Below are 15870 nucleotides of genomic sequence, written 5' to 3'. Positions count from 1 at the left end.
ACTTAATTAAAATAAAATCCCCTGCAAACCCTGATCTAATTTCTGAAAGACAGATACTAACTCTGCAAAGGATTACAGCGTAATCATTGCAGAAAGTGTCTTTCGTTAACATACAGCAACATAAATATCATGTTAGCGAGTCAATTAATGAGAAATTCTGATGACCTTGAGGATCCTAGGATTTCCTTGTAGACCCCTGAGAGACCAGGAAATCCAGTTTCTAAACCTGTGGGTACGAGTAACATTTTCTATTGTAAATACAGAACCATGGTACTCCCCGTACACTTTCATAGAATTACATGAAACTTACAGCACAGAAACAGGCCATTCCGCCCAACTGTTCATGCTCCACACGAGCGTCCTCCCACCCCTCTTCATCTAACCCTATCTGCATATCCTTCTATTCCTTTCTCCCTCGTGTTTATCCAGCTTCCCCTTAAATGCATCTCTGCTATTTGCCTCAACTACTCCGTGTGGTAGCAAATTCCACATTCTCTTTTTAGAAGTTTCTCCTGAATTCCTTATTGGATTTATTGGTGACTATCTTATATTTATGACCTCTAGTTTTGGGCTCCCCCACAAGTGGAAATATCTTCTCTCCGTCTACTCTTTCAAACCCTTTCGTAATTTTAAAGACCTCCATCAAATCATCCATCAGCCTTCTCTTTTCCAGAGAAAAGAGCCCCAGCCTGTTCAATCTTTCCTGATAGTTATAACCTCTCAGTTCTGTTATCATTCTTGTAAATCTTTTTTGCACCTTCTCCATTGCTTCTATATCCTTTTTATAATATGGAGACCAGAACTGTGTATAGTGCTCCAAGTGCGGTCTTACCAGGATTCAGTACTTTCCTTACTCTTGAACGAAGGTGTCCACCATATCGTCAGAACTGTGGCTTGTATCGCGAGGTACTCCAGTGGAGATAGCCTACTCCAGGGACGTAACTAAGTCTGCAAGTTTCAAAGTATTGAAAGTCAACAAAACTAATCTACGTAATACAAGGGCAAATCTTTGGTGTGTGTACATATGGTGGGTATACCGTCAACAGGAAATGGTTACAGTCATCATGGCAACTGGTTCACGGTATCTGTTTTTTGGATGAGACATTAAGCCGAGGCCCCGTCTGCCCTCTCGTGGATCTAAAAGATCCCAGGGCACTATTCGAAGAAGAGCAGGGGAGTTCTCCCCAGTGTTCTGGCCAATATTTATCCCTCAACCAACATCACTAAAACAGATTATCTGGTTATTATCATATTGCTGTTTGTGGGATCTTGCTGTGCACAAATTGGCTGTCGCGTTTCCTACATTACAACAGTGACTACACTTCAAAAGTACTTCATTGGCTGTAAAGAGCTTTGGGATGTCCTGAGGTTGTGAAAGGCGCTGTGTAAATGCAAGTCTTTCTTTCATTCTTATAATGGTCACAGAATCGTAGAATGCTTACAGCACAGAAGGAGGCCATTCGGCCCGTCAAGCCCGTGCCAGCTCTCTGCAAGAGCAAACCAGCTAGTCCCACTCCCCCGCCCTTTCCCTGTGCCCTGCAATTTATTTTTCTTCAAGTATTTATCCAATTCCCTTTTGAAAGCCATGGTTGAATCTGCCTCCACCACCCCCTCGGGCAGTGCATTCCAGATCATAACCACTCGCTGCGTAAAAAAGTTTTTCCTCATGTCACCTTTGGTTCTTTTGCCAATTACCTTAAATCTATGTCCTCTGGTTCTTGACCCTTCTGCCAATGGGAACAGTTTCTCTCTATCTATTCTGTCTAGACCCCTCCATGATTTGAACAGCTTTATCAAATCTCCTCTCAACCTTCTCTGCTCCAAGGAGAACAACCCCAGCTTCACCAGTCTATCCACGTAACTAAAGTACATAACATTAAAATATTTTAGTTTAAATATTTCGATTATGGATGTAGTAATATCTTGTACACATGAGAGGAGGAGACAGCAGTAAAGTGTGAGTTGTTTTTAAAAAAAAGAATACTGACTCTCTCCTCGAATGGTGCAGATTCAGAGAGCTGGGGTCTGGTCTCCACTTAAGCCATGTTCCCAGCTGGTTTAGAGGGAAGAATATTCTATTTTTTTCTCCTCCCTCCTAATTATCAGCTTGGCCTAGTTGGTAGAGCTCTCCCCTCTGAGTTGGAAGGTTGTGGGTCCAAGCCCCACCGCAGGACTTAAGAGCATAATCTAGGCTGACGTTGCAATGCAGTACACTGTCGGAGGTGTCATCATTCACGTTAAACCATGGTCCCATCTGACTGTTCAGGTGGGCACTGAAGAGCAGTAAGTTCTCCGAGTGTCCCGGGCCAATATTCATCCCTCAACCAATATCGCCAAAAACAGATTAGCTGCTCATTCGTTCTATTGCTGTTTGTGGGATCTGCCTGTGCTCAGCAGTCACTGCATTGCAAAAGTATTGCAGGTGTGATAAGGTGCTATAGAAATGTTGGCTTGAACTTTACCCTCTCATTCCTCCTAAGCTCCAATTTTTTTTTGTTCCTGAGACGTGAGCAGCATTGGTAAGGCTGCCCATTCTCAAAGGTGGTGGACTTGAAGAGATTGCTGTATAACTGAGTGGCATGTTGGGTCACTTCAGAGAGCATTAAGAGTTAACCACATAGTGTGGGACTGGATTCATGTGTAGGCTACATCAGGTAGGGGTGGCAAGTTCCCTTCCCTGTAGGTCATTATTGAACCAGTTGGGTTTTACAGCAATCCGGCAGCTTTCATTATCGTATCCAGTGGCTGGAGTCATACCGAACACAATGGAAGATGGTAGTGGTTGTTGGAGGCCAATCATCTCAGCCCCAGGGCATTGCTGCAGGAGTTCCTCAGGGCAATGTCCTAGGCCCAACCATCTTCAGCTGCTTCATCTATGATGTTCCCTCCAGTATAAGGTCAGAAATGGGGATGTTCGCTGATGATTGCACGGTGTTCAGTTCCATTCGCAACCCCTCAGATAATGAAGCAGTCCGAGCCCGCATGCAGCAAGACCTGGACAACATCCAGGCTTGGGCTGCTAAGTGGCAAGTAACATTGGCTCCAGACGAGTGCCAGGCAATGACCATCTCCGACAAGAGAGAGTCTAACCACCTCCCCTTGACATTCAATGGCATTACCAACACTGAATCCCCCACCATCAACATCCTGGGGGTCACCATTGACCAGAAACATAACTGGACCAGCCATATAAATACTGTGGCTATATGAGCAGGTCAGAGGCTGGGTATTCTGTGACAAGTGACTCACCACCTGACTTCCCAAAGCCTTTCCACCACCTACAAGGCACAAGTCAAGAGTGTGATGGAATACTATCCACTTGCCTGGATGAGTGCAGCTCCAACAACACTCAAGAAGCTTGACACCATCCAGGACAAAGCAGCCCGCATGATTGGCACCCCATCCATCACCCTAAACATTCACTCCCTTCACCATTGGCGCACCGTGGCAGCAGTGTGTACCATCTACAGGATGCACTGCAGCAACTCGCCAAGGCTTCTTCGACAGCACATCCCAAACCCACGACCTCTACCACCTAGAAGGACAAGAGCAGCAGGCACATGGGAACAACACCACCTGCACGTTCCCCTCCAAGTCACACACCATCTCGATTTGGAAATATATCGCCGTTCCTTCATCGTCGCTGGGTCAAAATCCTGGAACTCCCTTCCTAACAGCACTGTGGGAGAACCTTCACTACACGGACTGCAGCACAGTTCAAGAAGGCGGTTCACCACCACCTTCTCGAGCAATTAGGGATGGGCAATAAATGCTGGCCGTGCCAGCAACGCCCACATCGCGTGAACGAATAATAAAAAAAATATTTTCCAGATCAATAACCACTACCCTACCATTGATCGTTGAAGGACATCACAGAGCAGAAACCATTGTAATCTGGAGGCCATGTGAGAATGGAATGTGGTTTGATCCATTGGCATTTAGTATAATGGGGATGAATGGGAGAGGATTTGGACCATTGACATTTAGCAATTGAATAGAATGGGCCACGGTCCATACAGTGAAAGTGAATGGGGAAAGGTTTGGTTGAATATCCAGGTTCAATCCCTTGGATCTTTTCTGATTTACTTAATCTAAGCTGAAGAAAAGTTGTAAGTGTTAAAACTGTCCCCACAAGGTGCCCTGACTCCTGGGTGCTGCCTGCTCCAGTTGTCCATGTGTGTGGACACCAGATGAGGACAGGATCAGGCTTGATTGTGATATCCCCAATAGAAACACTCACTGCCTAGGCTGTGGGCAAGGTACCAGAGGGCTCTCAGTGCCTGTAGAGTCACACCCCAGTATGGATCAGTGTCTCAGGACAGGAGAGAAGGGGAGAAAATTAGAGAGTGGGAGAGCTGCTGCTTTGGGTGTCCTGGGTCCTGTCTGGTATAAGGAGCTTTTTGTGGGAGAGATACATTGGACTGTACCGGATTGTCTATTCCTGGACACTTTGTTTTCTACATCTCAACAGAAAATAAGGTTAAGGGGGACCTCAAAGAAATATATAAGCTTAGATATAGTTAGCAATATAAGGGTGCGAATGTCTAATGCGTTGATAAAACATTCCTCTATCTACTATTTTGGTGTTAATTCGTTTATTTAAAATGAACAAACTCTGTGCCAGCCCCTTCACCAACTCCTTCGGCCCTCTCTTTCGTCCCTCCACCTGCCATGACACCACTGCCCCTACTGACCTGCTCGACAGTTCCCTTGGTTCTGCTTCTGATGCATTTGTCTCCATCAAGTCGCTCACGGTTTTCCATTTCCCCAGTACAGTTTCCACCTCCATACCCTTATGTCTTGAGCGCACTTGTAGGAAATTGGCCTGATCGTCCATCGCCACTTCTGACTTGACTATCTTGAGCACTATCATGGTCAACTCCTACTCCAGGATCGCCCTACAGAACAAGGACAATCTCGGACTCCTCTTCTCAATGATCCACCAACTACTCCAATCCTCCATTTGTCTAGCCCTTTCCCTCCTCCCTTTCAATGCAAAGTTCAAGGAGCTTATGGATGTTTTCATCTCAAAAGATTGAGGCTATCGATGCCTCAGCTCCCGCAGCAATCTCCTCCCATCCCCAGACTTTCAACCCAGACTAGACTGTAGCATCCTCCTCCCCCCCACCTCCCCACACCCCCAACCCTCAGCAGTCTCATCTCTTCCAATGAGACGCGCAACCTGCTTCCCCCATCCCCTCCCCACCCAACTTGTGACCACTCATCTATTTTGCACTGACACCATTGCCCTGTCCTTTAAATCTGCCATCATCACCCCATATACAAAATAACGCCCCCCCACAATCTTCAACCCACTCCATCCTCTCTAACTACCATCCCATCTGCAACGTCCCATTCCTCTCAATGGTCCTCGAAGGAGTCGTTTGTCCCCAATTCCATACTCGCCTTTCCCACAGTTCAGATTCTGCCGTGCCCACAGCACTGAGGCTGATCTGGTTGAAGTCACCAATTGAATCCTCCGTGACTGTGACGTGTTATCACTTCTTGACATCTCCACGGAATTTTATGCCTTCAACTACTGCATGCTGTTCCATCACCTCCCTTTCAAGGTTCAGCTCCTTGGATCACTTGTTGTTCAATTCTTGCTTACCCAACGCAGCCAGTACGTCTCAATTTGACAAGTGAGAAGAATTTCTCCCAAACAATCAGGTATGATTCATTAAGACCTTTATACGGCTATTCAGTTTAAAGAAATAACTTTCATTATCAGGGACTGGTTCCAGAACATTACCAGTTAGGTCCAAGAAGCCTTGGCTGTAATTTAAGCCCAGACTGAGAGTAAAAATTTCCATTGCCCCATGGCAAAATGCACATTTCCACAGGTTCCACTATCATAGGAGCAGGAGGAGGCCATTCAGCCCCTCGAGCCTGTTCCACCATTCAGTTAGATCATGGCTGATCTGTATTTTAACTCCATCTACCCTCCTGGGTTTTGTAACCCTTACCTAACAAATATCTATTAATCTCAGTTTCTAAATTTTCAGTTGACCCCCAGATGGGACAGTAGTTAGAGAGGATGGAGTGGGTCGAAGGTTGTGGGGTGGGGGGGGGTTTATTTTGTGTCTGGGGCGATGATGGCAGATTTAAAGGACAGGGCAATGGTGCCAGTGCAAAATAAATGAGAGAGAGGGGTGGGAGAGAGATCGAGAGGGGGAGAGAGAAGAGATCCAGATTTCCATCACCCTTTGTGTGAACAAATGCTTTCTGATTTCACCCCTGAATGACCTTTCACCTCTGGGATCAGTGTTCAAAGTGGAGATGATGACCATCTCTATCGGGTGGGGCAGTGGAGCAGACATTGTTCTTTCAACTCTGGCATCTGGGTTCAAATCTAGCCCAGACCAAAGGATGAAGGACTCTTCTGGTGCCTGTTGAGCCCTGAGTTCACCAGCCATGTCTATTTTACAGCGGGCGTAAGATGGTGTGATGAGAACCCCTTCCGACGGAACAGTTATATGACACAAACACGATATAAGTTTTCTCTTGGCCAATGTATTTTTAACTTTCAATGTTGCCCCTTCCACAGAATTGATAATGTACCAGAAGGGACAGGCTAGTGTTGCCCCACTGTACGAGATCCATCTCTGCTTTGGCGAGGAATGGCCAGACGGCAAACCCAAGGAAAAGAAGCTCATCATGGTGCAGGTAACAGGGCAGGGCGGGCGGTCAGGAGCTGTGGGCTGGGGACCACACCCGATCAATGGAAAGCGATTGTGGATCCTGAGGAAGGACCGTGTTGGTTGGAGCTTGCTGACACCCACTGTCTGGGCTCATACATAAAGAATGTCAGCTTGGGTGAGGCCACTGTCACCATAGAATCGTACCCCACCCCACCCCCCCCCACACCCTCAGGAGAGGAAAATTGGAGGGGGCTGATCAGCAAGATGTGTGTGTGTAGAAACATCGATCCATGGTCATCCTGGGAGCGCTATTTTAGACTTTGAAATATGGCTCGTTTTTCCATTGGATGTACAATGGGGTAAAGTATGGAGCTGCTAAGATCCTGTAGAATTGAGCAGGACAAGTTGAATGCCAAGGTGGGCATCTGCAGCCTTATGAGCATTGGATCCAAAACACTAGGGGGCAGGATGGTGGTTGGTTTGTGGGGTTGTTGGGAGCTACTGGAGAGAAGGAGGGGAGTCTTCACCTGCTGTCACTGCTGGGTATTTCTGCTCCATTTGCAGCTCAGTGTTGCTCGCGACAGGGCCAGTTTAACACGGGCCCTGCTGCTGGGAGGTCTTGGCAGTTACACCGGCCGCGTCTGAGGTAAAAAAATCTCTTTGAAAATGTTGGCAAGGTTCCATTTTTTATTTGTGGGCTGGATGAATTTTAAGCTAAGGTGAGATAATTTCAGGAAGGATAAATGGCACTTCCAATAGATGGGGGATGGTGCGACAGCCTGTCACGTAACGTTAGGGGGAAATCCCACTTTATTGAATGGGTCACATAACGTTACCTTCGCAGTGCAGTTCCATTAGAATGTTGGGCGCACTCACCATGTTTAATATCCAACAGGTTATTTTTATCGAAGCAATTGTTTTTAAATTGAACACACTCGCTGGCGGAGTGAACACACTCGCTGGCGGAGTGCCACTTTGCCAATTTTTCCACCCCTTCCCGCTGGAATTGTGTTGGGAGCTGATGGAACTCCAGAGGGAAACCTGCCTCAGTATTCGGCCCAGAATTCCAAGTGAGATGCCCAACGATCGAATAATTTTCTTCAACGTGTAGTCAAATTGCAAAACTCATTCCCCGGGAGGAGTCCCGGCACTGGGACCGTTTCTTGTCTAATGGTGGTGTGTGATGGTGACACTGCCTTTTTGGGAGGTCCTAATGGTGAGATTCCTACTTTAAAGGAGATTCCGATGAAGAAACTCCTTCTGGTGGTGAACTCCCTCTTTTAAGAAGTGATGTGCCACGTGTGATGTGATGTGCCACGTGTGATGTGATGTGCCACGTGTGATGTGATGTGCCACGTGTGATGTGATGTGCCACGTGCCACGTGATGTGCCACGTGATGTGCCACGTGTGGTGTGATGTGCCACGTGTGGTGTGATGTGCCACGTGTGATGTGATGTGCCACGTGTGATGTGATGTGCCACGTGTGATGTGATGTGCCACGTGTGATGTGATGTGCCACGTGCCACGTGATGTGCCACGTGATGTGCCACGTGTGGTGTGATGTGCCACGTGTGGTGTGATGTGCCACGTGTGGTGTGATGTGCCACGTGTGGTGTGATGTGCCACGTGTGATGTGATGTGCCACGTGTGATGTGATGTGCCACGTGCCACGTGATGTGCCACGTGATGTGCCACGTGTGGTGTGATGTGCCACGTGTGGTGTGATGTGCCACGTGTGGTGTGATGTGCCACGTGTGGTGTGCCATGTGTGATGTGATGTGCCATGTGTGATGTGCCATGCGTATCTTTTTCCTTTTCCCCCCGGGGGTTCAGGTGATTCCGGTCGTGGCACGGATGATGTTCGAGATGTTTTCGGGGGAGCTCTCGTTTGACAGTGGGAGTATCCGTCTGCAGATCTCCAACCCGGACCTCAAGGACAACGTGGTGTTTCAGTTCAAAGAACTCCATCGATTACTTCAGTCCCAACAGGGCCAGGGGCAGTGGCCCATGCAGCCCGCCAACCTACAGTGAGCTTACAAAGCGGCGCACCATAAGAGGAATTAAACCTGACGTGTGTCTCGGGCTGTGGCTCTAAACCTGCTGCTGACGATTTTCGATGGGACAACTGAGAGCTGGAACCCAGACCGACAGTAAGATGAACCCTAGAGCTTTATGCTGGAACTCAGAGAGTGGGGCGTGTCCAGGAACAATCAGCTGCTCTTATTCCCTCAGCATGGATTGATGCATTTCGCATTTTATTATTACCTTCCCTTTAAAGAATTAAAGGGCTGCTTCCTCCTGCTTCTATCGGATTGCAATAACATGGATGCCACACCAACTGCTCAGAGTCAACTCATACTTATCCTTTATACTTACAGCACCTGCCTCTGGTTTTAAGGCCTGGGATTGTGTGTTTATGGATTATTGGCTCCTTTTTATTTGGGGGGTCAGCTCCTCGGTCTGTACATATTGCGATCTTTAATCTCCGCAGTAACTTGCCTCTTATTGCAAAATCTCTCTCTGAGGACGATGGGAGAAACACTGACGGTATCCTCCAGAGGGGGTGGGGAACCCTGTGTGTCATTCATTGTGTAACCAGATTTCCTCAGCAGTTCCTGCTCTTATGGTCATCGATTTGGGTTGAGTTTGAGAGCCTCCCAGAACTGCTAACAGCTGAATCGGACAACACCCATCGCTATCCATGTCCCTCCACCGTTCCAACCTCCTACACTCTCTCCACGTTTTCATTGGAACGCTTCTGCAATATAAATCTTTTGTTTTTTAAAAATATTTTTGTACACTTCTTTCTGGATTAGTCTGTTGGTAAATTTAGAACTGCAGGATTATTTATATCTCCAAGATCAATGTATCCTCAAGTGTGCAGAGTGCAGCTCGTCAACACATGAGAATAGCTGATGGCTCATCTTCCTGAGTGGAGCTGGAACTGAGGGTGCTGGGTGCTATCATTGGTATAACACTGGGGTACGGTACTGGTGGGTACAGATCTGTCACTGTATAATGGGTACAGTACTGGTGGGGACAGATCTGTCACTGTATAATGGGTACAGTACTGGTGGGTACAGGTCTGTCACTGTATAATGGGTGCAGTACTGGTGGGGACAGATCTGTCACTGTATAATGGGTACAGTACTGGTGGGTACAGGTCTGTCACTGTATAATGGGTGCAGTATTGATGGGTACAGGTCTGTCACTGTATAATGGGTGCAGTATTGATGGGTACAGATCTGTCACTGTATAATGGGTACAGTACTGGTGGGGACAGATCTGTCACTGTATAATGGGTACAGTACTGGTGGGTACAGGTCTGTCACTGTATAATGGGTGCAGTATTGATGGGTACAGGTCTGTCACTGTATAATGGGTGCAGTATTGATGGGTACAGATCTGTCACTGTATAATGGGTACAGTACTGGTGGGTACAGATCTGTCACTGTATAATGGGTGCAGTATTGGTGGGTACAGATCTGTCACTGTATAATGGGTGCAGTATTGGTGGGTACAGATCTGTCACTGTATAATGGGTACAGTACTGGTGGGTACAGGTCTGTCACTGTATAATGGGTGCAGTATTGGTGGGTACAGATCTGTCACTGTATAATGGGTACAGTACTGGTGGGTACAGGTCTGTCACTGTATAATGGGTGCAGTATTGGTGGGTACAGGTCTGTCACTGTATAACACTGGGGTACAGTACTGGTGGGTACAGGTCTGTCACTGTATAACACTGGGGTACAGTATTGGTGGGTACAGGTCTGTCACTGTATAACACTGGGGTACAGTATTGGTGGGTACAGATCTGTCACTGTATAATGGGTGCAGTATTGATGGGTACAGATCTGTCACTGTATAATGGGTACAGTACTGGTGGGTACAGGTCTGTCACTGTATAATGGGTGCAGTATTGGTGGGTACAGATCTGTCACTGTATAACACTGGGGTACAGTACTGGTACGATTCTAGTAAATCTCCTCTGCACCCTCGCCAAGCCTCGCCGGCACAGGCACAACGGGCCAAATGGCTGCCTTCTGCGCTGTAAGATTCTGTGAATTGAACACAATACTCCAGTTGGTGCCTATCCAGTGATTTATAAAGGTTTACCATGACTTTTTTGCTTTTGTACACTATGCCTCTATTTACAAAGCCCAGGATCCCATGTGCTTTTTTTAACAGCCCCCTCAACTTTTCCTGCCACCTTCAAAGATTTGTGAATGTGAACTGCCAGGTTTAGTGTCTCGTCTGCATTCAAACTATCTCCTCCTTGAAGGCCTCCCATTGCCCATTTCCGTGGATCTATTCCCCTTGGAACTGGATCCTGACCAAACTCATTTTATCTCAACTGGTGGAGCAGTTCATCCCTCCTGTCAGAGCTGGACTTGAACCTGTGTTAACCCATCCGCGTCACCCAATCCCCCTGGAGGTTTCTATTCTTGAAAGTCTCCTCTGTGCTTATACGTTCTCTCAGGTTATATAAATGGGGTAAAGAAAGAAAGACTTGCATTTCTATAGCTCTGTTTACAACCTCAGGACCTCACCAAAGTGCTTTACAGCCAATGAAGTACTTTTCAAGTGTGGTCACTGTTGTAATGTAGGAAACGTGGCAGCCAATTTGTGCACAGCAAGATCCCACAAAGAGCAATTTGATAATGACCAGATAATCTGTTTTAGTGATTTTGGTTGAGGGATAAATCTTGGCCAGGACACCGGGGAGAACTCCCCCGCTCTTTGGATAATGGCTGTGGGATCTTTTATGTCCACCTGAGAGGGCAGACAAGGTCTTGGTTTAACGTCTCATCTGAAAGATGGCACCTCCAATAATGCAGCACTCCCTCAGTATTGCACTGGAGTGTCAGCCTAGATTTTGTGCTCAAGTCTCTGAGTCAGAAGGTCATGGGATCAAGTCTTACTCCAGAGGCGAGACAGCGAGCCACAGCTGACACCAGTAGAGTTAACGGTGCAGATTGTACATGGGCTTGATGGGCCCTTTGGTCTTGTAGTAATACACAGGCCTGGAAGGGACTAGTGCTGTCTGTTTGACCTGTCCCAAAGCCTCAAGAAATCCTATACTATATTCTCTCTTGTACCCCTAAATTGTATGATTGACGAAGTGAGCTATGATCAGGAATGCGCTGCCTGAAAGGGTGGTGGAAGCAGAGCCAATAATAACTTTCAAAATCCAATTGAATAAATACTTGAAGAGGAGAAAATTGCAGGGCAATAGGGAATGAGCAGGGGAGCAGGACTAATTGGATAGCTTTCAAAGAGCCAGCACAGCTACGATGGGCCGAATGGCCTCCTTCTGTGCTGTAAGAGTCTATGAATCACCAGTAGCTCACTTGAATTTGACGACATTTGGACCGTCTGTTCCACACATTCCCCACTCTCTCTGAGTAGTTAAATCTAAACTGTTCACCTTTCCTCTTCTAAGCCTGGGTCCTGCCTCTGGGAGCATCGATCAATCTCGCCAACAAAGTATAGTTCTCCTCCTGGCACCATTAGTTTTATTCCACAAGTTACTTGGCTATTTTCTGTTGTAATCACAATGCCGATTCACTTAGTCTGTATTACAGCAGGGGATTTCTTAACTTCCTCTTTTATTTAGTCACTGTGTTACTGAACATCTGGTCCTTTCTGTGTTTGTTTTTTGTCATTTCAGGGGCTGATCTAAAAAAGGTTTTCACAAAGAAAAACATTTTTCAACTGCGCTGGTTCCGGCCTGTGCCGCACTCCCCTTTGGAAGATTCTAGAGTAGAAATTGTAACATGTTACGCCCGTTTTTCAGGGTCAGAGACTGTTACACAGTGCGACCCATTCTATCCCAGACACTCTCATTCTGCAGGGTCAGAGACCGTGCGGAGAGACTCTTACACAGTGCGACCCATTCTATCCCACACACTCTCATTCTGCAGGGTCAGAGACCGTGCGGAGAGACTGTTACAGTTTTACCACCTCTGCACCTGACTGGTGTATTTGATCCATTATTGTCCAATATTAGGGCAGTGTGGAACCTTCATTACTCTGTGCAACCCGTGGGGTTGATTTTAACCTAGCCCTTCCGCCGGGACACAGGCGATTGGATTGACTGCCCGATTTACTCTCCATTCACCTTAAACAGAAAGGAAAACCGGACGAGGTATGAAACGGGCAGCCCTTTCGATCCAGACCTAGGGCGTGTTGACAGTGTTTGCCTGACCCAGGACTGTTTGGTGCTAGTGGGGCTTTTTGGGGTGGGTGGGAAGGTCACTGAAGAATATCTCCCTGTATATTCAACACTAAACTGCAAATGCACAATCTATATTGTCTGAACTTGATAAAATATCTAACTAGCCGGGGAGCAGAGCCTCAGTATTGCCTCAGGCGTTTAATTAGACTTGTATCCACAGCAACAGGCACCTCTTGTATTTCAGGTTAGATCAGTGTCTAAAATTAAAATTTTTTGTCAATGATCCTACAGACAGAAGAGAGTCAATATCAGGGATCAAGGAATCGGGAACATGGCAGCTTCAAACCAGCCAACTATACCCCTTTATAACCTATTCATACACACGTTAACCTGCAAAACATGTGTAATATTATCACACACTGAGTGAGGATTGTATATCATAATTACTCGAGCGCTGTGGGGGCCCTGCTTTTGCTCCCCTTTATCCACAGGTAAAATGACGGAGAGGGGAGTTTCTGCAAGATATGGGTTGGGTGCTACGTGTGACTGTTCGAGGCCCCTCATTTATAGGAAGGATATTGGAGTCACGGAAAGGGGTCAGCAAAGATTCACCAGAACAATACCAGAAATTAGAGGTCGCAGTTAGGAAGAAAATAAAATGGAGCTTTTTTTCCCCTCACTGGAACAGGAAAAGACAAGCACGATAATGAAAGGTTTGAGAAGGTAAATAAATAAATATTGTTTCCACAGTTTGGTGAATCAGTAACAAAGGAGTGTAAACAATAACTTTTATTTATATATGTCCCGTGATGCTTCACAGAGATGTAAGGAAATAAACTGAAGGAAGAGATATTAGGAGGGGGTGATCAAAGAGGTGGGATATAAGGGGGGTCTTAAAGGTGGAGAGGCCGAGAGGTTTAGGGAAGGAATTACAGTGTGAGGCCTAGGTGGCTGAAGGCACGGCCGCCAATGGTGGGGTGAAGGGAAGAGGCTGGAGGCTGGGGTAGAATAGGTATATGATGCACTTGTTTTTCGCAGTGGAACGGCCTGCAGCCAATCTGCATTGGCATTGGTCCCACTGCTAAATTCGCGGGGCCAATTTCTTTTGCCTGGACGGATGTCTAAAAAAAGCATTAGACCTCTGGAATATGTTAGTTAGGGGCCTAATGCCTGATGAAGGACCCCCTGGGAGAAATTAGTTATCGATGAGCGGGGCAGGCATCTTAGAAACTTGTGTTTAAAAAAAGAATATCCCCATATGGTATTCACATCCTCGTATCCCATTACAGGATTCAAAATAACACTAAATGAACAGCTGGTGTTGGTTTAAAAATTGACCAACTGCGCTCCGTTCTACAGAACAGGACGAATGCAGAGGGTCTTAAAGGTGGAGAGGCCGAAAGGTTAAGGGAAGGAATGACACAGCATGAGGACTGGGTGGCTGAAGGACGGCCGCCAATGGTGGGGTGAAGGGCAGAACGCAGCCACGAGGCAGCCAGAGTAAAAGGACAAGCAAAGGCCAGAAAAAAAATCCCTCTACGAGCCAATGTGATGTGATTTGCATAGAGTTCACACCCCTGCCTGTACGGCCGGGGGTGTGTTAGGTGAGTACAGGATCAGGCCTGGGTGTGATTCCCCCTCCCCCCAACTCAGAGCATTGGCTGGATTTAAACTCCAGTCCCACGGGTTATCTCAAGGGAGTTATACTCAACCAGTGATGGCATGTACAAGAAAAACTATTAGTGAAGAATTTCTCAAGTAGGAACCACAGAAAGAGCACAGAATTAGTTCAGAGTATTAGACACCAGCCCTACAGGCAAAATATTCTCAACATCTGAACCACTTGCCTTCAGATCATTCAAAAATATAATCAGGTAGACGTGTCACTGGAGCAAGCTTTGGCTCAGTGGTAGTATTCCTGCCTCTGAGTCAGAAGTTGCAGGGTTTGAACCCCACTCCAGACAGTCCCAGCAAGTGGAGACCGGAGCTCCGGTTGCTGAATGCTGGGTTGATGTCCAGCAGCGTACCCGTGTACAATGGGAGTGGGCTGATTACCCCCAGCGCATCCAGCAGGTTCTCCTGGTCGGGACGTATCTCAACCCAGTGCTCGTTATCCACGTGTGATCCCAGGCAACGATTTTTTGGGACTGGCTGTTTGACCACAGGGGGCATCACAGTTGAGCTCAATTCTGTCCTTGCCCAACACCCACACACGGGTGCCCATCCGGCAGAGGCTGGTGAAGCGGGAACCTGACTGAATGGCCCCTAGTACAGAGGCATTGAGCCCAGTTACAGCACACACCCCTGACCAGCACAAGACCCTTAGTCCCAATCATAAAGTGCACCAATTTTCTCAATGAAGCAGTTCTGCCCCTCAAATGCACCCCCACCCCCCACTCATGGTGTAAGAGACTTACATTGAAACCATCCCACATTTATCACACACACAATCCTGACAGCCAGTGGATAGAGCAATCTTACATCCCATCAACCTGAGCTCGGGTTCAATCGAGGTCCCAGGGACGAAAGCACAAATGAATGACCAACTCCAACAACCAGTCCCTCTCGAAGTCTTCCCTTTTCCAAAGAAAACAAGCCCAACTTTTCCTCATGACTTGCGTTCCTTGAAAGACATAGATATCATTTATTATATAGACCCAAAATCTGGGTTTCTTGCGTTGTCTTTTCTGTTTAAAAAAATCTTAAATGTGAGCAAGTCCCACCCCCGATATCTGTACGGTTCAAAAACCATTTCTGTAAGAGGCAGCTTAAACCTGGTTCTAGTAATGAAAATTCAATTGTGGAAGTGGAATTGCTGAGTCATAAGGAAGCGGCAAGTGAACCACCTATTCCGAATCTTGAGGAAGGAGACTCCCTTTACCAGTCAAGTGACACCCATGAACACGTCTGGGGTGTGTGCGTGTGGGGGGTGGGAGGTGTTTGAAATGAACAGCCAGGCTCTTGGAGACCCCCTCCTCAGAGCAGTCCAATTTAATTTCCTTCCTCTCTCAACCCATTGGGAGAGCATTTGCCAACCATCTCACTCA

General features: G+C 47.0%; 1 protein-coding gene across 3 annotated transcripts in view; it reads left to right on the top strand.

The window, feature by feature from the left end:
- LOC137341768 (interferon regulatory factor 6-like) overlaps window positions 1-15870 on the top strand; it is a 57484-nt gene that overhangs the window by 34427 nt on the left and 7187 nt on the right. For 2 of the 3 annotated variants that reach the window (XM_068005254.1, XM_068005256.1), the window contains exons 8-9: window positions 6548-6666; window positions 8476-14427. In XM_068005254.1, the coding sequence (XP_067861355.1) occupies window positions 6548-6666; window positions 8476-8673 (317 nt within the window). In that variant the 3' untranslated portion in view covers window positions 8674-14427. Of the gene's footprint in view, window positions 1-6547; window positions 6667-8475; window positions 14428-15870 lie in introns of those variants that run through there. The other variant, XM_068005257.1, reaches the window with a different exon arrangement.

The sequence above is a fragment of the Heptranchias perlo genome, chromosome 24, assembly GCF_035084215.1.
Source record: "Heptranchias perlo isolate sHepPer1 chromosome 24, sHepPer1.hap1, whole genome shotgun sequence".
NCBI classification, from domain to species: domain Eukaryota; kingdom Metazoa; phylum Chordata; class Chondrichthyes; order Hexanchiformes; family Hexanchidae; genus Heptranchias; species Heptranchias perlo.
This window is presented reverse-complemented; position numbering and strand designations above follow the sequence as displayed.